This window comes from Drosophila erecta, unplaced genomic scaffold, assembly GCF_003286155.1.
Source record: "Drosophila erecta strain 14021-0224.00,06,07 unplaced genomic scaffold, DereRS2 tig00000126-arrow-pilon, whole genome shotgun sequence".
Classification (NCBI taxonomy): Eukaryota; Metazoa; Arthropoda; class Insecta; order Diptera; family Drosophilidae; genus Drosophila; species Drosophila erecta.
The window spans coordinates 16128140-16153421 of NW_020825209.1; the positions used below are offsets into that span (position 1 = coordinate 16128140).

Here is a 25282-nt window from a genome sequence, read left to right on the forward strand (position 1 = left end):
AGAGGATTGTCAGTGTTCAGATATAAATATATGCATGTACTTGTATATACATATGTACATGTCGGCAATGATCTTTGTCAAGAGAAGCAAATAAAACTCTCTTCGAAGAGCGCGCTTAAGCCGCGCTCAGATCTCACTACTCTTAAGCTGCAACTGCACTGAGCATCGCGCTTTAATTGATTTGTCTATAATTAATAAAAAAAGTGTTTGTGCATTGCCGAACATTGTATGCTGGCAAAATATTTAAATTTAGCTAAGGCAATAAAAAGAAGTGCATCAAAAAGATTTACGTGTATTTTTTGGTTGTCAGGAGAAGAAACTTAAGATTATCAACCAACAACTTTGATTCTTTAATGGTGTAGGCCACTTGCAAGTCCTTGATTCCTTTTGGCTTGGTATCTATTTTTTATTTCCGATACTATCTGTTTGTTCTCCTGTTTTGTATCCCCCAAGAGAATAGTAAGCTTACAAATTCTTAAAAAAAACCGATCTATCATTGGTCACCTTGGGAATGTGAATAAAAAAAATATACAGAATTTACAAGATTCCAAAACCCTTTTGGATTTTCCGAATTCTTCCGAGAGTACTGAAGTGGAACGTAAGACCCGATAGGCGCGCTGACTTTCTTGATAAACCTATACCCGCCTGCTATGGAATGTTTTTCCGAGTGTTTTTTCTCTTTTGGCCGCCTGCACAGGATGATTAATGACTCTGCTTTAGTTTCTCTGCTTTTCATTTTTTCTGAATGCAGCTAATTGTTCAATTTACATAGACAATACGGCTCTTTTTTCCTGGTAATTTTCCGTAGGCAGTGCGTTTTTCTTTTCGTTATTGAGTAAAATCTATTTTCAATTTTGTCCGAGGTCGGGAGACCACTAGAGGCACCACTAGCAATCGGAAATAAGGCTAACAATCTCGAGAGGCCCGGAAAGTCGGAGGTGGGTTTCCTCGAACTTAGATCGAAGTTGGAGCAGTCCTCTTTTTGTTCCCCCTTATCGCCATTGGGGACTTCTCGGTACTCTTAATTAGCCGCCACTTGAGCCCGTACCGCTGTTTAGGCCAACATAACGGCCAATTAGGGCCACTTTGTCCGAATACAGCGTTTCAATTTCGATTTGATTTGGGTGAAATCCCTTATTTTTAATGCGGTGTTGCCAGCTAAAACCCACGATACCAAGAGTTCGCAAAATGTTGTAAATTAGGATAATTTATGGCGAGCACAAGGACCATTACCTAAAGATATAAATGTATACAGTTTGCTCGGGCAACTAAATATGGCCAAAATCAGAGCTTTCTACGGCCAACAAGGGGCTGTTTCGCCAAGTGTACGAATTCGGATCAGCCTTTTTCCCATTCTCTCTTTCTTCTCCGCCTTCCCCCTTGTTGACTTTTCGACGGTCAAGTGTGGGGCCTTTCGCCCAAAAACAAAAAGCCGAAGAAAAAAATGTTAACAAAAAAGAAAAAAGTCCGAAATGTGTTTTTGTACTTTTCCTTCTTCTTGGGCAGATGCTGCGTTGTTTTGGAGCAAAAGTGATTTAAGTGAAATCAATTAAAAAATTTCGTTGTCTTTCGATTGTTTGCCTTCGCTGCTGCTTCTTCTGCTCCCTCCTCACCCCCTTCACCGCCCTCTGCGAGGGGCATTTGGATTTTCAATGAAAATTAATTTCTTTTTACATTTTTCCCGTCAGCGTATTACTTCCCCTCCCCGCAATGCTAATCATTTTCACTTTTTTAATGTTCTCGTTTTCACTTTTCGAACAAGTTTGCGTCTCTGGGGAGAAAAACCCAACATTAATTAAGAGGCGAAAACCAAACCAAACGTTGTCAAAAGTTTTGCGTGGGAGTCTGAATATGAAAATACAAACAAGTCAAAAACATTGGACAGACGAAGCTGTTGGCAAGGGAAACGAATTTGGCAACGAAGAGGTTGTAACTGTAAGTGAATTGGAAAAGTGGCAGCTGAGCAAATTGAAGCGTAAGATGCACAATTGGAATTCTTGTCACCACAGGAGGCTCCACCACTAGCCAAAATGTCATGATATGGGGTTCTGTACTTAATCTTCCTGGTTCGTTTCAGATCGTCTTTCTCATAGCTAGTGAATGGAGACCAGATCAGCCGCTATGCGCCGTACAAGTCCCTTATGTGGGCTCGCGACGGCGGCTTTGGATGGCTCCAAAGTCAGAACGCAAATTGACAACTTAATGGCATCAGAGTTCAAAGGGCGCGCACACAAAAATCCAGAAACACTCCCTTTTCCTAGGCATTCCCCCCCTGGCCAGAGTTTGGAACGAATGTCGATCCCGATTCCGATTCCGATTCGACATTGACATTCAAATCTAAACATAAATAATAACAATGATAAACACATCAACACGCCGCCGGAGAAGGAGGAGGAGGAGGAGGAGGAGAAGGGGCATGGAAAGGAAAAGATGGGTGGGGAGCGGAGGGACTAAGCCGCATATGCATGCCAAAGATACCAAAGAGCCGAAAAAAAACTGGTAAAGAAAACATATCGATGCCGAGCGGGCCGACGTGAATCAAGTTTAAAGCGAGAAAACCCGAAAGGGGCAGCCAACATTTAACATTTTTGGGATTCATTTGCTCTCGGGCCTCCAAAAGAAAACATCAACACAATCCAATGGCGAGATAGCCCACAGCCATACAGGCATACACATTCGGGAAAAAGAAGGCCGTTGGACAAAATAAAGACATGGCTGCAAAAAAGGGATCACATGGCCAGGACAACATGAAAGTAGACGGCAATTTGCAAGTTTGCGAAAGCATAGGCCATTTACATATCACTGTGCTCGGTATCTCTTTCGTCTGCCTCGGAAAATTCTGTGGGGAGAAGCTGAACGAGAATTCAGGGCCGGCCAATCATACTTGGCATTGCTAAACTTTGAGCTTTACTGTGGCTCCAACACAAAAAATATTTTGAAAGATATTTAGGGAAGCATTCAATCAACACCAGTGTAGAGACGAATGTTTTCAAACGATATATTTTCGTACATATTTGTAGGCATACGTACTATCAGCTACATTTTTTGTTCTCGTTTTGAGAACATTACGAGGCAATGTCTTCGGACACATTTGATAATTTCGAAGGTTTGGGCTCTGCGCACCAGCTTAAAGCTTGTTATACCCTAGCAGAGGGTACATTGGCTTCAGTCAGCTCGCGGCGCAGTGGAAGTGACATTTGCAAGCGTTCAAAGTATATGTACAATGTATACTGGCATTCTCATGATTCAACAGCCCACTCAAAGTCGAAACGGAATATAAGTGTAAAAGTTGTTAAAAATGTGATACTTTTGAATATATCTTGTAAATTTCTATAGAAAAAACTTTTTGCCACGCCCACAAGCCGCCCAAAACTGTCACGCCCACACTTTTGAAAAATGTTTTGATATTTTCCACTATTTTCGACTATATCACACATGTAGCTGCCAAAGAATCAGTCACAGGGGTATTAGAACAAATAGAAAAGAAATCACAGTTTCGTTTTTCTTTTTTTTTCAATCATCAATCATTTTTTTGTTATTATAAGCCTATTTAGTGCAAGAGCATTGAAGCTTCGGCTTGCTGAAGCCAGCTTTCATTCTTGTTTTTTATTTATCGTCTGGCAACGCTCGGTTTTTGAAACTGGAGGCCCTCCTCCCCGTTCCCCTGACCAAAGGCGACGACAGCCAGTGAAATATTTCCCTAAAAGAAAACACCAAAAATCGGGAGCACATCTTTGCGAGCAGTCGGGCAATGTTCGACTCCGATAAGGCGGACACGGCGGACACGGCTTACTGGGAACCCGAGATAAAACCCAAAGACAGAAACCGGCAGCGCAGAACTCAAAACGCAGAGCCCCAACACTGAAACACAGAAACACTGAGACACTCAGGCCAAATCGCAGCCGAAGAAACTCGTGACATTCGAACTTGGCAATGAGTCATCAGAAAACGCAAAGACACTGCTGCATTGACCTTCCTGGAAGGGAAAACGAGGGAAACAAGGAAAACAAGGAGAACAACTTACTCCGCACATCTGTGGCCCATAATGAGTCGCCACTTGAAATTTCTACACCGCTATGTTATTAAACATTTGGTTAATTTCATCCGGGTGTATCGTCATCCAACCCATCCCCATCTTGTTACCATCACTCAAGGTCTGCGTGTGTTTTGTTTCTTGGCCATATTTGGGGCTATTCGAGTGCTCCATAAGTGGATGTGTCAGGCCTTCCAGAAGTCTCTCCCTCGCTGCTACAACTTGCAGCATGGGATCGTAAATGGGCTCTAGCATTCTTGGTTTGCATACAAGATGAAGCCCAAGCATTATCCATTCACATATACACTTATAATTATTATGCTTGTGATCATCCGTAGCCAAACTATGTAGCTTTTCAAGATACCTAGTCCTAGTTAGTCGGTAAATAAATAGGTCGCTTTATATGCACAAAAATCGAAAACCTCAAAAGCGAGCGCCGAAACTAGGCTAACCAAAGATCTTTCCAACTCCCCATCGATGGTGGAAAGTGCACTCACCCTGCGCGATTTCCTCGTTCCTAACGAAGATCGTAATTTGTGTCGCTTGGAGGCTCCTAGATGAGTAAAAATAACTTTGTTATGGCCAGGGCTACTGGGTAAACTAATTATAATCAATTCTAATCTCCTTTAAATTGCTGTGAGTGCCCTCTGAGTCTTCCTTTTCTGGACCGCACTTTAAAAGGTGCTGTTTGTTGGTGTGCTTCTGGGCTTCCGCCTTGCAGGAGCTAATCGAAGCCAGCGCTGACCAAACAAACAGTTTCCCCGGCCGTCCTCCTCAGTTGGCCATACTCCATATTCCATACTCCACACTCCGTGCTGGCCGCTTTTCTCGCCTTTTCCGCTCTCTCGCTGACCATTTCCAGTTGGCCATTTAGTATGTGCATGTAATTTCCATTAGAATACCCTGACCAGCGGTTTTCCGCGCACTGCTTTCGGTTTCCAGCCAATATCCGAACAATTTCAAGCTTCATTCGAAAAGTACAGCGGAAAATGCCAAGTAGTCACCCATCCCGTAAAATAGCACTTTGAAATCATTTGGCTTAATAATTACCGAATTTCAAGCGGGGAGCCCTTTCTGTCCATTCACCAAGTTTCCAACTCAAGTGCAACACCAATTTTTCCTCCTTTTTACCCAGTCCCGAAAGTCCCGAAAGGGTATTCCAACGTCGTGAGCTCCAACACTGTTTTCTCTTTTGGCAAAACGCCATGTTTATGGGCCTTTGGCGTTTTCCGCTTGATTCTATTTTCAAACTAAACCTATCTAAAACGAACTAAACCGAACTGCACTGAACTGAACTGAACTGAGACGAGCGGATGGCTGTTTATGGTATTAGGCAGAAAATGGAAACCGTTTTTGTGGCACTTCTCCAATGGGAGCTCCAACTGCAGCTAGCTCTGCCTGCTTCGAGTGGAATCTGAATCTGAATCGAAATGGAAATGGGACTGTTAGCCGGCAACAAGGAAATCTAATTTGAGACGTCTTCAGAATCTCAGCTTCTGTGGCCCACTCCTACGCCTGTCAAAGTGACATTTTCCCAGAGTTTGGTTCGCTTAAAAGCCACAGCAACCGGCAGATTGCTTGTCTCAACACCAGCAGCCTCGTCCCCTAGCTGAAAATTCCGCGACTGTCAATCACAATTGATGCGATGGCTTCAACGTGATATTCCCTCATTTGAACTTCATTTGACGTGGTATTTTTCCGCCATTTCCCTGGGCACCAGGCATTTTCCAGGGTGGCCAATTACCCCGCCCTTGGTAGAACAGCAGGGAAAGGGCACAAGTTGGCCAAGAAAAACAGGGAACGGCGGAAGTCGGCTTTTTGATGAATGGCCTGTCAGTCGAAGTTGAGGAAAACACGCATGTCTCTGTTTCGCAAGCCGAGTATTGCAAGGAAACCAATGTCAAGTGCCAAAATGAAGTGCTGGTAGCTAAGTATGGCTAATATTGGCACGTTGTCACGCAGCCAAAGGGTTCTGCATCACTTACATACTTTTATTTACAAACTGATCTTGTAAAAGTAGTGCCAATGCTTTGTAAATTATCACACTAAAATGCCACATCTCGCCGATTTGACCAATCGATTATGTCCCTTGAAACAGTTTTCCCTCCAAAAGTTGTATGTGGAACATTTATCGCAACCCCAAGGCCTTGAAATTCGAAAATCGGCTTGTCCAGGTCCTGCTAATTAAAACCTATCATTTGCCGATGCTAATTAACTACTGTTGATGCTGTTTTAACTACGATAGGGGTGGTGTGGTACTCAGTCCTTTCCCAGCGGAGCTCGTCTTCAAAATGCACACACACACAAACACACACCTCGCCATCTCGTCCAATGCCCCGCTGTTGCTAGCCACGCCCCCTCTACAATGTAATAGCATGTTAGGTGTATAACTTTTATTATTATGATTATACTTTCCCCCGCCCCAGCCCCATCCCCAGCCCCAGCCCCAGCTTCCATGGACAATGTTGCTGTTGGTGTACTGTTGGTGTAGCTGTTGGTGTAGCTGTTGGAGTTGGAATTGCCTCTGTGCTCCTCCTCGGATGGGAGCTGGTCTGGTTCTGCAGAGATAGGTAAGAGTCACGTGAGTCATTAAAATGAAATGGCAGTCGAGTCTAGTAGAAGCATGACAAAGAGCGAATGGAGGCGATGATGGGGATGTGGCACTGGGGCAGGAAGTCAGCATGGCCACAGCAAGCGTTGCCACCCAGCTTTTGTGCAGGGAAAACAATTACATAATTGTAAGGTTGGTCTGGAATCATAGAAGGAAGCCTAGATTTGGCACAAACAAAGCAGTGGTGCCAAAGCACTATATACTATGTGCCCGGTTTTTGTGTTTTTCGATCGGAGCTGTTCAGGAATGGAATGTTCGAGCTGGAATGCGGACTCCATTGCATTACAGTGGAAATATCGATTGGCATGATGACTCCTCAGCGAGTTCATGTCGACGAGGTGAAGTATCCCCAGCAGTGGCTCGCTGCGCTAAGTGTGATCGTTTTTCTCAGTGCATTCGTGTGAGTGATGGTTGCTTGCTCCAATAAGCAAAGTGCTTGTTGCCACTGCTGATTTTGCAATCGCCTGGCGTGCTCTTTGTCATCGCTAATGTCATCCGAGCTGAGGTTTCTCCCGGGCTTTCGGCCCGAGTTGGACCTACAGATGGTTCCATTGCCACGGACAACGGTCCACTCCTGTCGTGCCCCAGTCCTTGGGAGCTTGGATTTTAGCTTGCCATTCGCTTTCGACGCTTCTTCTAGCCGGGCTAAGTGGCCCTTCATCTCGCTGCTCGGGCCCTTTTATTTGTTGCCAATGCGAATCGATCTCAGGTCGATTAACGATGCATAGTGTTAACTACTCTGTAGCAATGGTGCCAGAGTATTTCTGTGTGAATTTAGCGGTCTGATTTCACTAGGGCTGCGTTGTGGGCAACATGTACAAGTATTTGGCTCCTTTTATATGTATATAACTATACGACGGCGTGTTAGTGGTGTGCAGAATTATTCTGAACTTATCGACAGAAACACTACACTACAAATGCAAGTTTGGTCTTTCGTCGGCGATATCCACACCAATTAGCACCAGAGAATTTGAGAAACTACAGGATGTCCATCCAAATCCACGAAGCAGCCAAAATTATCCTGCCAAATAGCCGATGATACTTACTTGAGTTCCCTTTTCCATATGGTACATATACTTTATACAACTGTTGGGCTAACCACGGCATCGATATAAAACATTGTATTTCGCTGAATTAATAAGGGAACAATCTATTTTTCCGCGACGAAATAATCTAATCGTGGTGCAGTAAAGTACATTATTTTTGCCAAGTTGCCTATTAACGATTCGTACGTATGCGTATTGAATTCGCAATTCAATATGCTCTGTCTTGGGAATTTTCTCGAAATTCGATAGCCAGTAGTAGTAGGGTTATAAAACCAAGGAGCTTGCATTTAATTTCCATAGCAACGTCAGCCCTTCGGAGATGTTTTGATGTACATTTGTAATTTAGCTAATAAATAACTATCAGTTTATTTATGGCCAAATTTGAAATGATTTAGAAATATATGTACCCGTAGAAAACAACCGGCCACTCAATGTTAGCTTTTCTTGAATGTTGAAAAAACTGTGTCCATCGGTAAACAGCAGCATAGCTCATAAAAAATAAATGCAGCCAAATTATTTAATGGCTGGACAAACCTGTGGTCCTTGGTTAGACTGGAGCCTGTTCTTTTGCATTCACTGAATTCGCCCTTAATTGTTTAATGGCGGCCACGTTTTGCATTAACTTATTGATATGCCAATTTATTGATTTGGCCGCGTTAAATAAATTGCCACTGCATATTTGATTTCAATTCGTTCAGTTTCGCTTGCCAACGGCGAAAGCATTTGCATTACGAGCTTTTGTTGTTACTCAAATAACTTTTAACCAGCCGCGTAAGCGAGTCCAGCTTAAACCTTCAACTGACCAAAACCTGGCTAACTGACTGACTGACTGACTGACTGACTGGCTGACTGACTGACTGACTGACTGACCGACTGGGCAGCGGAGCGACTTGCCGGCCAACTGACCACCAGCGACTGAGAAAACTTGGGAAACCCAACTCAAATGAATGTTCGAACGCCGAATAATGGGAAAATAAAGTGGAAACGCCGCAATAAAAACTTCAGTTGTCATGGCCACTAATTGAAAAGGCCGGGAGCCAGGGGATGAAACGTGGTGGTCGCCGGACTGCGATTCCCCACGGGACATCCAGCGCTGCAGGCGACAGGTGGGGCGATCGCGCACGGGGTGGCAACTACAGGTGTCGCAGGGGGCGGGAGTGGGGTCGAGCGCAGCGCGGGTGAAAGGTTACGGGCTTCGAGGCCACAAGCAGGGGCGAAGGAACTCCGGCAAGTTCTTGGCCAAGGAGAGGTGGTTCTCAGTGGAGTGGGTCAGGGGATTAGAGTCTCCAAGGAACTGCGGACGTCTACTGGGCTCAGCGTGGACAAATAAATGAAGTACAGCATGAAGGACTAAAAAGGCTGTTTCAATACTGTTTATCTCCGTTAGAAACTATTGTTCCAATGCCCTAGCTGCTGCGCTAATCCCTTTGTTTTATTATTTAGAACTGTTTTGCTGTCATCGTTGCTGCGCGCCGGAAACTCGGAATAATTAATATTTAGCTGCCGTTGCAGGCATTTTTATTTTTCGCCAACGAAATTTCCGGTTAAGACGACGGGCAGCCGGCAGGAGTCATTTGGCGCATTAGCCGCCATAATTTTAATGGCATTTAATGGCCCTAGAGTGGAACCGAATAGGGAATAGCGAAAAAACGCATTAATTACTAAACGAGCGAACAACAACGACTAAGTAATAAAATAATAATAATAAAGCATGCCAACGTGACCGTCTCCCACGAGGGTGAAGCCGGTATATTAGGACCAGAAAGGCCAAAAAAATTCACGCACTTGACACAAATTCCTTTTGGGAGGCGGCGAGCATTAAAATTGAAAATAAAAATGAAAAAAATGAAACGAAATTCAAGAGTGAGAAAAAGTGGGCGAGCTGCTGCAAAGGCATGCCAGAGAATACTTCATATTACAAACGATGGCAGTCCGACAAAAAAATGGTCTTATGCTGTCAGCATAACATGGCAGAAAAAAGTTCGGTCCAAAGGACGCTCGCTCGAAAGACAAATAAAATTGCGGCCGGGACCGTGGGATGTGGGCTAGTCCAGGGACCTGACTCCATAGTCACTCACATAAGCATGGAACCATTAATTTGCTGTATAATTAAGCTCTAACTGGGTTTTCGCATTAGCACTTTAATTACATTACATTTTTAACTAGCTCTTTAATTCGTGGTGGGTCTCGGCATCCGTGTGCTTTTGGCGGTATGTTAAGCGTTAAACTGTTCAAGCCCTTTCGTTACTATTTCCCCACTTTGAACGATGCCAAATCCACTTCTAGAATGAAAATGCGTGTGCTAATTCCTTATTAATTGGGCTCTTCGATTTTCCTCTTTCCACTTTGCAGGGATATGGGAACAGGAGGATATCAAGGCGATTGCGACACGCTGATTGAGACCGGCTGAACGAGACGAGGATAAACAGACGGCCGTTGAGAGACGCAGGAGCAGGAACAGGCCCAGGATCAGGAAAAGGAACAGGAACAGGAACAGGAACAGGAACTGCAACACAGAGAAACAGGGGACTACAAGGAAAATGTGCAGAGGCAGCAATTTAAGGACGTCAGCAGCGCTGGTAAACTTATTAGCGAAATGCACGAAGTCAACAAACGGACAGGCGGCAGTCCTCGCAGAGGAAAAGGAATCGGAAAATCGGGGGAAACTTGTGCCGCAAAAACAACGAGCTAAACGTCAAAACAAGCAGCAGCAGCAGCAGCATCCACAGCAGCAGCAGCAACAGTCGCAGCAGCAGCAACGACAGGAGCCGCATCAGGAGCAGCATAATCAGCGCCAGCAACAAGGACGTCAAATAGAGCAAATGGCAATGGGGACAAATGAAGAGGCGGCGGCTGCCAAGGAGCACGAACACCAGACCAAACCGACAGACTCCGAATGCAAAGGCAAACACAAACACCAACGGCAACAGCAACGGCAACACCAACAGCAACACGGCCGAAATCGCAATAATGTTGCCGGCGTACAGGAGCATGTCCTGCGGTTGCACTTGGAGCTGCACTTGCTCCTGTGCGCCCTGATGCCGGCTGTCCTGCTGCTGGGGCTGCTGCCCCTGCCTCCGGGCGCCGCAGCCTCGATGACACCTTCAGCCAGGATCTCCAGTGCCAAAGGCCCGGCACGTGAGCTCCTCTTCACCGAGATGGGCGGAGGAGGAGTGGCCGACTCCCCCGGCGGAGCAGCAGCCCCGGCGGGCGGTGCTCCCGGCACAGGACTCGCCGCGGGAGACGGAGGGGGTGCGGCTGGCATCGAGTGCCCCAGCTTCGACAACACCGCCTGTCCCTGCTACAAGTTCGAGGATGGTAAGTGCGAACGGTCGAGCGAACTAATTAAACGCATCAGCCGAGACGGCGAGGCAAAGTGGCAAAGTTTTTGCACCCAGGACGTGGGAACGAGTCTGACGAATACGAAGCCATCGACTATCAGATACCTCATACCCCATAGATACTAGTTTCCCTTTTCCATTGTTAGAAGAAAAGTATCGAAGCCCTTTTGATTTAGTCAGCCTAGGTTTTGTAGCCTATTTAGATTTCTGTTGGAGTTGCACCCTGATGCTACCAAGGGTACAAAGCTACAACTTATTCCAATTGCCTTCCCAAAGATATGCAGCCCAGAAATTTGTTGAGTAGGACCAAGACCATCGCCCAGAAAAGGAGGTGTTTACCAAGACTCCAGAGTATCGTTTGAACAAGGTTTGTCAGGACACTAATTCAGTGGAGTCAAGGAAATTATTCCTGTATGTATGTTTGGTATTTTTGCCATATTTTGGTTATATTCGTTGATAGTAGGTTAGATAATTTAAAAATTTGGACGATGATTGAGGCTGCATTTCGAATTTAAAACCACCGACCGGAAGAGAAACCAAAGAGTGATTTTCTTCGATTTGGCCAACCAAACAGTGTATTTACAAGGCGCCTGCAATCCGTGTCCTTCCAACACCACGCATGAATATTAATTAGCGCCTGCGGAGGAAGACAGGCATTTTCGCATACATATGGGGCGTCAAACGAAATGAATATGACAGGCTCTTTATCTGGACAGACTTTCGACGGGCCAGGACAGTTGCTTTGATGGCCAGAGTGGATCTGAACTAATCGAAAACTAATTTCTCCTGCCCGTCGGCGATAAGCACATAATTAATTCGACCTATTTTCAGGACTATTCCTGGAGTGTCCTGGCACGACGGCGATATCGCTGCGCTCAACCCTCGAGCGAATATCGGCGCCGATCCACTCGCTGTCCATCTACGACTTCGACCGCTCGGTGACGTCACTATCGCAGGACGTCTTCCAGCCCGGCGTCCACATCCGGCACCTGCAGTTCTCCCACTCGCACCTGGAGGCGCTCAAGGACAACAGTCTGCGCAACGTCCGCTCGAGCTTGGAGTCGCTCAGCATTGTCAATGGCAAACTAACGCAGGTGAGAAGGAATTACATTCGAATATAACTTTTGGTTTTCAGGGCTAGAGGCAAGTTCAAGTGTCATACGTTAAAAATACATACCTTCTGATCAGCATACAAACGGTCCTGAATACTCATCGTAGCAGATTTTCAATGCTACGGCTCTATCTGGTATTATGCTTACTCATCGCGCTCTCAGAGCTCTTCGTCACTACGTAGACTGCCGTGCACACTGATATCTGAAATAAGTCAGCGGCAAGAAATCATAGATACGAAAAGAAACCATGGATTGCATTTTCACAGCTTCCCGTATTAAAACTGAGGTAGTCTAAGTTAGGAGCATCCCTGTCATGGGCGGTCAACAATAGCCGAAATCTGAAGTTATATTTTCCAGTGTGCTGTTATTATTCTCAACCCTTAGTTTGCACAACCCTTTGGTAATAATACGATTTATCATACTATCTAGCTTCTTAGAAATTGTGTCTTAATTAGCATTCAAGTTCAAGTGGCCGCTTATGATCCGTCCCGGTCCGATCAACTTTATATGGCAAACATCTGACGGAAACAATATACCCTCTGCTAGGGTATAATAATGGCGCGGCTGACGCGCCAAATTGTGCGGCTTTGATCAAAATATGCAGTCTACTTTCGGGCGGCGCAGTGAAATAGTCGCAGATACTCACTTATGAGGAATTGGCGTCGAGCTGCATTAATTGCATCTCGCGGTGGTTTTGGCGCCGGTTTCGGAAAGCTAATTAGTCCATGTCCATCCAAGCTGTACCTGAATCGGAATCTGTGACTGCGAACTGGAACTCCGCACCGTATCCCGCGCAACATAATGTTAAACAATGTTGGGCAACCAAAAAATGCAAATAGCTTTCTAAGCCATTAAATTTGGAAAACAGCCGCCGCAACGGCAGCGCCACCATCCACCATCCAGAGTCCAGGATCCTGAGTCCTGAGTCCTGGGTCCTGAATCCAGGCATCCCAGTGCCCAGTGGAGCCCAGTGCCACGCATTCAACGGGGGCGGTGGCAACGGGAAATGGGCTCGCGGAATGGCAAATGGTAAAATGGGAAGTCAAAAGCCCGCCGCCAGCCATAAAAAGTAATTTGCCACCGCCGCCGAATAACAAACGAGCCAAAGCCAAAGCCAAGCCAAAGCCAAAAACAATTGCGTTCAATAAAATAATTTGCAGGCAAAATCGGCCTGTCGGAAACGCATAGAAAGAGACAGTTGAGGAGCTGATAAAGAAGGCAACATGTGCGCGGAAAAGCCATGTTAAGGCAGTCGAGGTATGGCATAAATCCAAACTTCCATAAAAGGGGTCAAGAGCCAGAAAAAGCAGCATCACAGTCATGTTTTCCCTGAAATTTCCCGGAGTTTCGATGAGTTTAAATTTAGGCTTAAAGCATGCCTTGATTTATTTCAGCCACATTTTTTCACAGGCATCGGGCCGGTCTAGAAAATAACCCCATACAATCACAATGCAATATTGCCTTGGTAAATTGACATTATAAGAGTTTCTGGGAACGGTTCTTCCAAGTACACCACATCCTAAGGGAGCCCTCATTTCGACTACTTTCTGCTTCTCGGACGGCCGTGGCAACTCTGGTTGAGAAGCCGACAGTTGTCCAGCTCTCGGGTGTGGGCACTCGAAGGAGGCTTCCGCGCGACTCAGAGCCAGGAGGACGCATATGTCCTGGAAGCGTGCATTGGGCGGCAGATTGCAAAGGGGGCGTGGCGCGAATCACTCTGGACTCGATGGTAGTGGGCTTTCCAAATAACTGCCGCAAGAGCGATTGCAATTGCATTTTAAATGTTAGTAAGGTCGATTGGATTGAAGAGACTCTACAACACCTAGAACGGATCCCATGTCCAGCTTGCACATTATTCTAGTGTCCATAATTATCATTTCTGGGACTGACAAGAACCAGGAAGAGATAGTAATTCTTTCTATGAATGAAGTCTGATCGATATACTAAAAAATGCTAATAGGCAGGGTCTTACTTAATTCCTACCTTAATTAAGCGAAATCGGCTTTTATACTGAAAACAGAAACGAGCCACAATGCCACCAACAAAAGAAGCCGCCATATGTCACGAGGGGTGAAGAATGACTATAATGACAGTCAATGACTATAAAGCTCTGGCTTTTTGGGGCTATCATTCAGTTATCACTCGCTTGAGGAGGACTTGACTGAGAGCCAGCTAAGCCCAAACATATCCCTTAATAATGTCTCATTATCCCAGCTGCGATTGTGGTGGCCATTGAGGCCGATGGCACCGCGCGCCCTCCCCGCTGCTGGGATCGCTGCACCCGGCAGGACCTGCGGAATCCACGGCTCCTTTGTGTTCGCGACAGAGCCACCAATACCTGCCCTGTGGCCTCCTGGAGCAGAACTGCATTCGCAGGAGCGCCGGAAGAGAGTTGCTCCGAGAGACGTGCAGCAGCCAGTGTCGCTGGATATCTGGAAGCAGTAGCTCAAGCGGGCCATGTGCCCCAAGAAACGACCCGTGATCAGGGATTAGAGTGCGGAAAACCGTGAATCTTTCTTATTCTTTGTCTTTGGAATTCAAAATGCCCATAAATATTTCATAATGTGCCAACAATAAAAATAAATATCATTTTATGGCAGACATTTTTTAGCTGGCCAGCCACTGGCCATAAATTTCGGTCGAGTCGGGGCGGAGTCGCATGTCCTGGCGCTCTTGGATGGCTGTGTCGCGTTCGCAAGGCGCCAAACGGCAGCGCAAAGGTTCAATAAATTAAAATCGACTGCCATAAATTTCCATGTCAGTACATTAATTAAAAGGCCGTAATTCGCTTTGTCCATGTCAGGTGACACTGCATCTGCATCCTTTCGATCCTTTGGCATTCACTCACAGAAGTGCTCACCCACACGTGGCCAGTGTGGTGGAAACTCTGCTCAATCAGTGCAATTAAAACTCCCTCCACTCGGATGGTCGTACAAAGATATAACGAGAAAATACTTTCAATTGCATGACAGCAGGTGGCATTGGCAGCTTCGAAGAATCATTTCAACATAGTTACTAAAAACTTTGGCTGCAGAAAGCATTCCAAACATTTCAGGCGAAATAATTAAGATCACCCCTCCTTCTCTACACAAATGATGATAAAAATACATTTCATGTCAGAGGAATCAGGTAGATTAAGTTTTATTGCTGTAAATGTCCAACAAATTGTATTTTCCTTTACACTGCATTTGGCCGACTATCAGATACCTGTTACTCGTGCGAACAAAATGTTTCAACATTTTCTGGAAGATCGGAAACATTTAAAAAAACCAAGACAGAATGCTATTTTTTGCAAGTCTATAGAAATTTACAAGATATATAAAAGAGTGAAGAAGTTCAAAAGTGTGGACGTGACAGTTTTGGCGGTTTGTGGGCGTTGGAGTGGGCGTGGCAAAAAGTTTTTGCCAAATCTATAGAAATTTACAAGATATATAAAATATTACAATAATAATAATATATATATATATATATATATATAATATAATTTAATATTTATTTTTATTTTTTTTATTAATTTTTCTTACTTTCCTCAGTTTATTCGCAATTTTTACCGATATTCCAGAAGATTATGAAATTTTTCTTTCGCACTTCCACTAGCTGAGTAACGGGTATCTGATAGGGAACTTGACTATAGCATTCGATCTTGCTTTTAATAAAAAAGTGTCGTACCTTGGAACGCCGAATAGAACGAATTTGCTATTAAATGTACAATATGTAACTGCAAGGGTATATCAGCTTCGGGTTGGCGAAACTAGCTTCCTTTGCTCGCTTTTGCATACTTGAGGTATGTTGACAGGTTATAGGATTGCCTCCCTTAATGACGATAGTTACATCCCTGGATTTGAAAGGGTTGGACAACGATATCCACAGTGCCTAGAGAGAATTTTAAAAAACTTTAAATTGTAGGTAGTAGCTTGGAATCCGCTCTAGAAAATTGCGTCGTTAGACACCTCAAAAGTGAATCTTGTGTGTGGTCTAGTGGTAAATTGCTTAGGATTTCGATTTTAAGGTGACCTTAAGGTGGCAACCAAGGACCGAGAAAGGTGTTTTCTCCCATCGAGTTGCCTTTGCCTGGCTACCTTTCATTTTTGTGACAGTTGTCGACCCACATTTTTTCACCCCAGCACAGTTCATAAGGCAGCCGTCCCCAACGTGTGACTAACGTAGCAGCAAATCGAGAAAAGTTTCGAAGGCCGTCAAATTTTTTCGCAGTGAAAATTCAGCTTGTGGAAAATGACCAAGGTGACGGGAACGAAACCAAGGGACGAGGGTGAGCCAGCCACTAAGCGCGAACGCAGGGAGCTGCATTCGCACAAGAAAGATCGGAGGGAGCGCAAGGAGCGCAAGGACCGCCATGATCGCCATGATCGCAATGACCGCAGGGACCACAGGGACCACAGGGACCTCAGGGACCTCAGGGACATGCACAGGGATCGCAAGGAGCGCAGGGAGCCAGCCGGAGGCACCTCATCCAGGATGAAGAACATCTCGCCAATTCTCTCGAAGGCCTCAGAGAGCACCGAAGAAGACAGCTACAGCGACTCCAGCTACTCTGAATCGAGCTACAGCTCCACCGAATCTTCCAGCTGCACAAGCTTCTCGAGCTCCACCAGCAGCAGCTCCTCGTCCAGCGACAGCGAGGCGGAGCCAGAAGGCACCGGCAAGAAGTTTGAGCGCAGCAAGCACTCGTGCTGCCATCACCGACACTATCGTCGCCATCGGCGCCACCACAATCCTCGTCACTCGCACCGTCGCCGGCACGCCATCCGTTGCCATCACTCGAATCACGGGCGCTCCTCCAAGCGCTTGGCTAAGAAGAGTCGTCGCGGCATATCCGCCGCCAAGGGCGCTGTCCCGATTAAGGAGGAGATTGACGCAGCAGTTTCTCCTGCCTCAGCCGCAGCCCCAGCCCCAGGGGTCATTCAGATACCGGCCCCCATTCCGCTCCCCGTGCCGGCACCCATTTTGGCTTGCCTGTCTATTCCGGAGTCGCAACCGCAACCGCATTCCCAGCCCCACTCCCGCTCCCACTCCCGTTCGCAATTACATTCCCATTCCCATTCCCATTCCCATTCCCACTCCCAATCCCATAGCAATCCCCAGCCGCAACCCGTTCCGGCCCCCGTTCCGGTTCCAAATCCTGCTCCTATCGCCTTGCTGACTGCGAAGAGGGACCCAAACTGCTCCGTATTGGACCGCAAGTCCCGCATGCGCAGCTCCACTTCGCAGACCATCACCTCGGCCGCCAGCAGTTCCAGCGGCGCCAACCATGCCATCATCCAGTCGAGCACAATAACCATCACCAAGACGATTGCCAACGCTACTGCCATGGCCGAAAGCCACTCCAGTGGCAGCGCCAGCGCCAGCACAAAAATTAAGGCTGGCGGCAGCACCGGGCAATCTGCAAAGACGATTGTGACCCATCCCGCAGGCAGCAAGGCGGTCAACCATGCCCCCAAGACCCCAGTGGCAGGCACCTCCTCGAAGGCGGTGGTCAGGTCCAACCCCAGCGCGAGTTCGAGCCACGGGGACCACACCAATTCCAGCTCCAGCTCGAGTTTCGTCCAGGCGCACTCCAGTAGCAAGCCCTCGGCAGCCAAGGAGCACATCAAGAGCCCACAGCACGATCGCTTAGGCAGCTCCGGCTCCAAGGGCAGGTCGTCAGCCAACGATCGACCACGTCAGGGTTCCTCCCCGTCCACTAGCGCAGAGGCTAGTCGCCAAAGACATGGTGGTCAAAGCCAAAACAACCAGTGGAACCATCGGCGTGGAGGAGCGGATGGAGGAGGGGATGGAGGAAGTGATGGAGGAAGTGATGGAGGAAGTGATGGAGGAGGAGGAGAAGCAAAGGGACGGGGCTACAGAGCAGTGAATGAGGGCCAGAAAACGTCCTACAGAAACGGAAAGGACGCCTTCAGATTTCGCCAGCCCGTGCGTAATGTGCGCCTCCACATTAAGGGACTGACGCGTCAGGTGACCAAGGAGCACGTCACCGAGATATTTGGCCACTTCGGACCCCTGACGGCAGTCGACTTCCCAATGGACCGCTACCAAGGGCGCCAGGGTCGAGGATACGCCTTCGTGGAGTACTCGCGCCCAGAAGACTGCGCCAGTGCCATCAAGCACATGAACGGCGGCCAGATCGACGGCAAGCGGATCAGGGTGTCCGCCTTCCAGGAGAGCATGCTTAAGGCGCCGTGGCGCCAATACCGCCGTTACTCGCCGGTCAACCGGCGCCAGAGCCAGCGTACACTGTCCCGCTCGCGTTCGATGTCCCGCTCGCGATCGCCGTCCCGCTCGGTGTCCGGCTCCCAGTCCGGGTCGCGCTCCTCCCACTCCCACTCCGACTCCCACTCCCACTCCCGCTTCCGCTCGAAGTCGGGTTCGCGCTTCCATCGGCGCAACCGCTCGCACTCGCGCTCCTACTCCCGCTCGTCGCCGCGCTACGGGCACTACCATCGCCCCGATTCGCGTTCGCCATAGGCAGGCGGACCTGTCCGATGTTGCAGTGGCAGGCAAGATTGAGCGAGACAGGATGGTCAGGAGTCGGCCAGATGCCTACTGAAACCTTAAATGCAAGTGGAGATTTGCTAGAACAGCGTGCGATTAGATTACCTATTCATTCCAGGCTAATTGAAAAGCCCTCCTGTGCTTAAAATAAATAAAAATAATCATTCCTGCTCCGAAAAAAGTGTTATATTAGAAAGGAAACTAGGAGTTCTCTTAGTAATATCATGAACTGTTTTTCTTTTTTGCTATAGAAAATAGCAAAGAACGAGGAAATATGTGAGTATAGTAAGATCTAATTAGGCGTTAAAAAGTTAGTACTGATCGCTTTAAGAGCGGCAGAGTCAGGATCATGGATAATGGTATAAAATCTATTAAAGTCCGAACATAATACTCCGTAGGGGTCATGCAACTCATAGTTAGATCTACAACGAATTAAATTGGGGGTAAGTAGTTTCTAGTGAACCTGCGTGGAACAGAGAAGCCAAGTCGGGACTATTAACTTCCCCACGAAAGTTGTACCGATTCAATGCGGTCCGAGTGAACTGCGTATTGCGGACTCCAAACGGGTGATCCATACTCAATAATCGGACGGAATGATTTGGTCAAGGATCATTAAATTCCGTTGACCACCTCTTTGTAAAACTAAACATACCCCTGGCCTCATTGACAATGGACGAAATATGGTCTGAAATTTTAGATTAGGGTCGAGAAGAACACCAAGATCATTGACACATTTTATTCTGTCCAAAGAGCACCCACTTCGAGTGTAAGTCACGTGTCTTGGGTTGACACGGCAAAAGGTCATAGCTTTACACTTGGAGCCTTTTAAGTTTACTACGTTATCACGGCTCCATATTTGAAAGCTATCTAGATCGGATTGTAAGTCCGAATGGCAAGAAAAGTCCTTATATTGCAGGCATAATTTAACATCGCCTGCGAATGTTTTATTACCAATGGAAGGTCGTTATTAAATAAAGTAAAAGAAGTCCCTTGTGACACGCCGGATGTGACTCCGAATTTTTGTAGAGGACCCTTTGCTTCCTGCCATTAAGATAACTTAAAATCCAATTTAGAAGATCAACCGGAAATCCTATTAAATCAAGTTTCCTAACCAAAAGTGAATTTTAAACAGAGTCAACTTTACTACAGTCTGTGTAGATGTCATCTCTTTGAAAATTATGTTTGAAGCCCTGCATTAGAAAGGAAGTTATCTTCAAAAAACCGTGCTGGCACGGTGATATAAGCTTAAACAATCGATTTTCAATATACACGTAAATGGTATTTCGTAGAGGACAATGGTATATTAGATTCTTTGAAACACTTGTGGATAAAGTGTCTCGGAGCACAAGAGTATATTTGTACATCAGTAGCGAGGACTGAGTCCTTCTAAAATATGTAAACTAGTTGCTCATTGAAACCATTCCAAAAGTCTCGCTTCTATTTCATATAGTAATATATAATGTATATATTATAACTGCCTAAGAAATAATCGAAAAATAAGAGAGAATGCTATAGTCGAGTTCCCCGACTGTCAGATACCCTATACCCTATACCGTCCAAAACTGTCACACTTTTGAATAATATTTTTAAATTTTTAGTCTTGTACATTTCTATCTATTTGCCAACTCTACCGCCCATAATCCGACCAAGACTGCCACGCCTTCACTGTTGAAAAATGTTTTAATATTTTTCATTTCTTCAATAGTCTTGTAAATTTCAAATATGCATATCAAATCGAAAGAGCTTTTAGCTTAATGCCGACGAGTGGAATTTACTTGTTTTCAAAGCAGATGAGCAAATAAACGCGCAAGCCGAATGAGGAGGCTCCTGTTTCTCTTTTCAATATTTTATGAAATGGCTATTCAACGTTTCCAGATTTTTAATAAAAATTTCTTAAAAACATTGTAAGTCAAACAATTATCTTAACCACACGGGCGCACAAACAAAACAAAAACAAGCTCTCGTGTAGTACTTAGCGCAAAAGTAATAGTATTTTTTTCTTTTACGAATTCTTTTTTTTTTATGAATTACAATGGTGATAAGCGGTAATTTTATTCAGTTATATTCAACCGTTTAATAAAAAGCCAAATATCATTAACTTAAGGGTAATGGTATACAAAAGGAAAACGAGAATATATACATATTCCGAGGGCATATTAGATTCGTCATAAAGGATGTAGAACTGTGTTTCTATAAAATAAAAAGACGGAACAAAAAGAGAGGGATATGACTAGATCGATTCGGCTAGTGATGCTGATCAAGAATCTTAACTTATTCTTTATAAAGTCGGATACGCCTCATTGCTCTACAGCTCAAGTATAAAAATCGATGCATAACCAGTTCCCAACGACATTATCTGACAGTAAATCTTCTAGTCGGCCAGCTCGATGGAGTTACAATAATGTATTGGCTTATTGTTGTTACTATCAAATGGGCAAAACTGAAAATAACCTCTGTAAATGCTGAATGGTCAACATTTTAAGATGCATATACTCGTAAGTGCTTTAGGTTGCTCATAATAAAATAAAAACCCGGAAAATCCATAGTTATGGCGTGAAAATGATTTTATGCAAAGAAGCAGAGGAAAAGAGTCAAGGAAGTAAATATCTTCATGGATTTTACACTGCCAACCAAATATAGGAGGAAATATTGCCTCCTTCGTTAGGACCAAAATAAATACATTAATTTTTGTTCTTATGTTTCCAGATGCCATCCCGAGCTCTAAGCTCGATGCAAAAGCTGACGGCCCTAGATTTTGACTACAACGAGATCGTGCGGGTAGAGGACTACAGCTTCTACGGGCTGCGGATCTCCAAACTGAACCTGAAGGGTAACCGGCTGCAGGGAATGCCGGAGCACGCCTTTGCCGGGTTGGAGGAGTGCATGCAGGAGATAGACGTCTCGGAGAACGGACTGCGCACCTTTCCACTGATGGCCCTCCGGAAACTGGACCACCTGCGAATCCTGCGGCTCTCGAACAACCGGATTCCCACCTTCTACGGGGACATCCAGTTGGCCACAAACAATGCCTCGGCGGCGGCGGCTGCAGTAGGTGCGTTCCAGCTGCCATCCCTGATTTTTCTGGATCTGAGCTCCAATCACTTTGCCGAAATCGGAGACGACTGCTTCAGGGCCTTTCCCCAACTGAAGACTCTCTCCTTCTACGCCAATCAGATAGAGCTGGTTCAACCGGAGGCTTTCAAGAGCCTGCGTGAGCTCATGTCCCTGGATATGTCACACAACAGGATTATAGCATTGGATCCCAAGGTATTCGAGAAGAACAAGAGACTGCAAACGGTGGATCTTAGCCACAATCATATACACGCTATTGGTGGGGTGTTTTCGGATCTACCGCAGTTAAGAGAGGTCTTCCTGAGCGAGAACAACATCCTGGAGCTGCCGGCAGATGCGTTTACCAACTCCACAAATGTCGATGTCATTTACCTGGAGTCCAATGCCATAGCCCACATAGATCCCAATGTGTTTAGCACCCTGGTTAACCTCGATCACCTGTACTTGAGGTCAAACTTCATACCCCTCTTACCCGTGACCCTGTTTGATAAGAGCACCAAGCTCACATCGCTCTCCTTGGACAACAACGAGATCCAGGACCTGGAAATAGGCATGTTCCGGAAGTTGGAGCACCTGCGGGAGGTGAGGCTGCACAACAATCGCATCCGTCGGGTAAGAAGGGGGGTGTTTGAGCCCCTGCCCTCCCTTCAGGAGTTGCACATCCAGAAGAACAGCATTGAGGATATCGAGCCGCAGGCGTTTAGCACTCTCGAAAATATGCAGCACATAAATCTGCAGGATAATCAGCTAACTGTGCTGGAAGATATCTTCCCAGACGAAAACTCCTCCCTACTTTCCGTGCAGCTGGAATCCAACTACCTGCACAAAGTTCACCAGCGCACCTTTCGTCGGCAACAGAAGGTGCAAATTATGTGGCTAAAAGACAATCAGTTGACCAGAGTGGAGAGGTCCTTCTTCGCCGATACTCCTCAATTAGGGAGGTTGTACCTGAGCGACAATAGGATACGAGATATAGAAAAGGACACTTTTTTGAACTTGTTACTACTGCAATTCCTTGACTTAAGCGGCAACCAACTGAGGCAACTAAGGAGGGACTATTTCGCACCGCTTCAGGGCCTCGAGGAACTTAGTCTTGCCCGAAATCACATTGAGGCCATAGAAGGTTATGCCTTTGCCAAGCTTAGGAACCTAAAGTCTCTGGATCTTTCTCACAATCCGCTGGTGCAACTAACACGAGATGTTTTCCTAGATGAACTGCCCTTAAACTCCCTAAATTTGGCAAATTGTTCACTAAGAAAACTAGAGCAACATGCGTTTAAGTCTCTGACCAATCTTAACGAGCTCAATCTGGAAAAGAACCAACTGAATCCAGCGGATATCCAAAAGCTAGATATACCAAATCTCAGAAGACTGCTTTTGAGCCACAACAACTTCAGCTACGTCGGATCCGTAGGCATCATGGCTGGAATGTTTGATAGACTTCGCTCCCTGCAGCAACTCTCTATGTCCAACTGCAGCTTGGGACAAATACCCGACTTGCTGTTTGCCAAAAACACAAATTTGGTCAGACTAGACCTGTGTGACAACCGACTCACCCAGATGAATCGGAACATCTTCAGTGGCCTGAATGTGTTTAAGGAGCTGAAGCTCTGCAGAAATCAACTCTCCGAGTTCCCGCACATAGCTCTCTATAATCTGAGCACATTGGAAAGCCTGGACCTAGCACGAAACGAGTTGACCTCGATTGATTTCTTCAAGCTAAGCGGAACCTTAAATCTCAGGCAACTAATCCTGAGGGACAATAAGATTACCGCCTTGAGTGGCTTTAATGCCGTTAACCTAACCCAGTTGGACAGTGTGGACTTGAGCGGCAACCTACTGCTGTCATTGCCGGCTAATTTCCTGCGTCATTCGATCAATTTGCAGAAGGTGGACTTGTCCAGCAATCGATTCCTGCAAATACCCTCATCAGCTTTGTCGGATGTTTCCATACCACGCCTCTCATGGTTGAACTTGACTGGCAACCCTATTAACAGGATTTATACTGTGAAGGAAGAGCGGTATCCCTACCTAAAGGAACTCTACATTTGCCAGACGAACCTTTCCATACTCACGTCCAAGGACTTTGAGGCCTTCCAGGCGTTGCAGCACCTCCACTTGGTGAACAACAGAATCACCAGAATATCCCCGGGCGCCTTTAAGTCACTGACCAATCTGCTCACTCTGGACTTGAGCGTCAATGAGTTGGAAATGCTGCCCAAGGAGCGGCTGCAAGGACTTCGGCTGCTGCGTTTCCTCAATATTTCGCATAATACCCTTAAGGATCTGGAGGAGTTCAGTGCCGATCTCGCGGAGATGCAAACTCTGGACCTGAGCTTCAACCAGCTGGACCGCATTTCAAAGAAGACCTTCCGAAATCTGCACGGTCTGCTGGAACTGCTGCTCATGGGCAATCGGATGACGGTTCTATCAAACGACGCCTTCCGCTTCTTGAGGAAGCTGCATGTTCTGGATCTGCGCAAGAATTATTTCGAGCTGGTGCCGTTGGATCCCCTGAAGCCTCTGGAAACCAATCTAAGAACCCTGAGGCTGGAGGGTAAGTGCTTTGCTATTCCTTCGTCATCTGGATGGTTCCCGAACTCATTTTAAACGCCATTTTGTTTAACTCGCTCTTCATTCACGGAATCCTTCTAAGCAATAGTTTAAATTTCCAAAATATTACAGAAGCCAACTAATTGACTCCTAGTTTTGTAAAAAAAAGTTGCATTGGTACGAAACTAAGGAGTCAAAGTTCAATGGGCTCTTCCAGCTGTCAACTTTTAACCTGAAATAAACTGGTTTTTGTTACCCCTGTTTATACATGGCATGAGATGAAACATACATACCTGGCATAACCGGCCTTTAAATATTTAGTTTTTGGAACACAGCAGTATTACCTTCTGTCGACCCGTTGTCATGGCCAATTTGTTGCTCATATTGCGTGCTCGTTTCAGAGAATCCACTGCATTGCAGCTGTGATGCCCAGAAGCTCTGGGAATGGTTGCGGGATCATCGTAAATGGTCTCTTTCCACTGGCTCCGGCGCCGGAGGAGGAATAGGCGGACTGACCAGAGGGCTGGGCGGCGATTCCATTAATTACCTGAGGTGCGAACACCCGACGGAGCTGCGGGGCAAGGTGTTCGGCAGGATGGAGCCGCAGCAGTTTTGCGACGCGCCGCTAATACCCAAAATGGCCATCCAGGACATTCAGCCGTACTCGGTGGTCGTGTCCTGGCAGAGCCGCGACCATTTGGGCCTCAATGGCTTCGAAATTGTTTACCACGCCACTGGCGACGGGCTCGTTCCGGCCGGATCTCCAACGAACCGTGAGCGGGATAGTCACAGGGACAGGGTTCACGACCCCGACAGGCAGCGAAGTCGGGCGCAGCAGCAGGAGCAGGAGCAGGAGCAGCGAGCACGGGAGCGGGAGCGGGATCGCGAGAGGGAACGGGAACGGGACAGGGAGCGCTTCCCCGTCGCCACCGATGAGGTAAGGACCTGTGCAAACAGCAATTCTTTTCAGCGCCATTCGAACACTCGTCTCCAGACTAATCCTA

The 25282-nt window shown here is 46.4% G+C and overlaps 2 protein-coding genes across 2 annotated transcripts in view; both read left to right on the forward strand.

Annotated features, from left to right (window-relative positions):
• LOC6549971 (chaoptin) overlaps nucleotides 1–25282 on the forward strand; it is a 50243-nt gene that overhangs the window by 21944 nt on the left and 3017 nt on the right. Inside the window, exons 2-5 of the mRNA XM_001978708.3 lie at nucleotides 10043–11008; nucleotides 11863–12125; nucleotides 21360–24282; nucleotides 24680–25215. Coding sequence (XP_001978744.2) covers nucleotides 10231–11008; nucleotides 11863–12125; nucleotides 21360–24282; nucleotides 24680–25215 — 4500 coding nt within the window. The 5' untranslated portion in view covers nucleotides 10043–10230. The remainder of the gene's footprint in view (nucleotides 1–10042; nucleotides 11009–11862; nucleotides 12126–21359; nucleotides 24283–24679; nucleotides 25216–25282) is intronic.
• On the forward strand, nucleotides 16377–18626 carry LOC6549970 (serine/arginine repetitive matrix protein 2). Its single transcript, XM_015155938.2, has 2 exons — nucleotides 16377–17910; nucleotides 17953–18626. Exons 1-2 carry the CDS (start codon nucleotides 16377–16379, stop codon nucleotides 18624–18626), a joined length of 2208 nt encoding a protein of 735 aa, XP_015011424.1.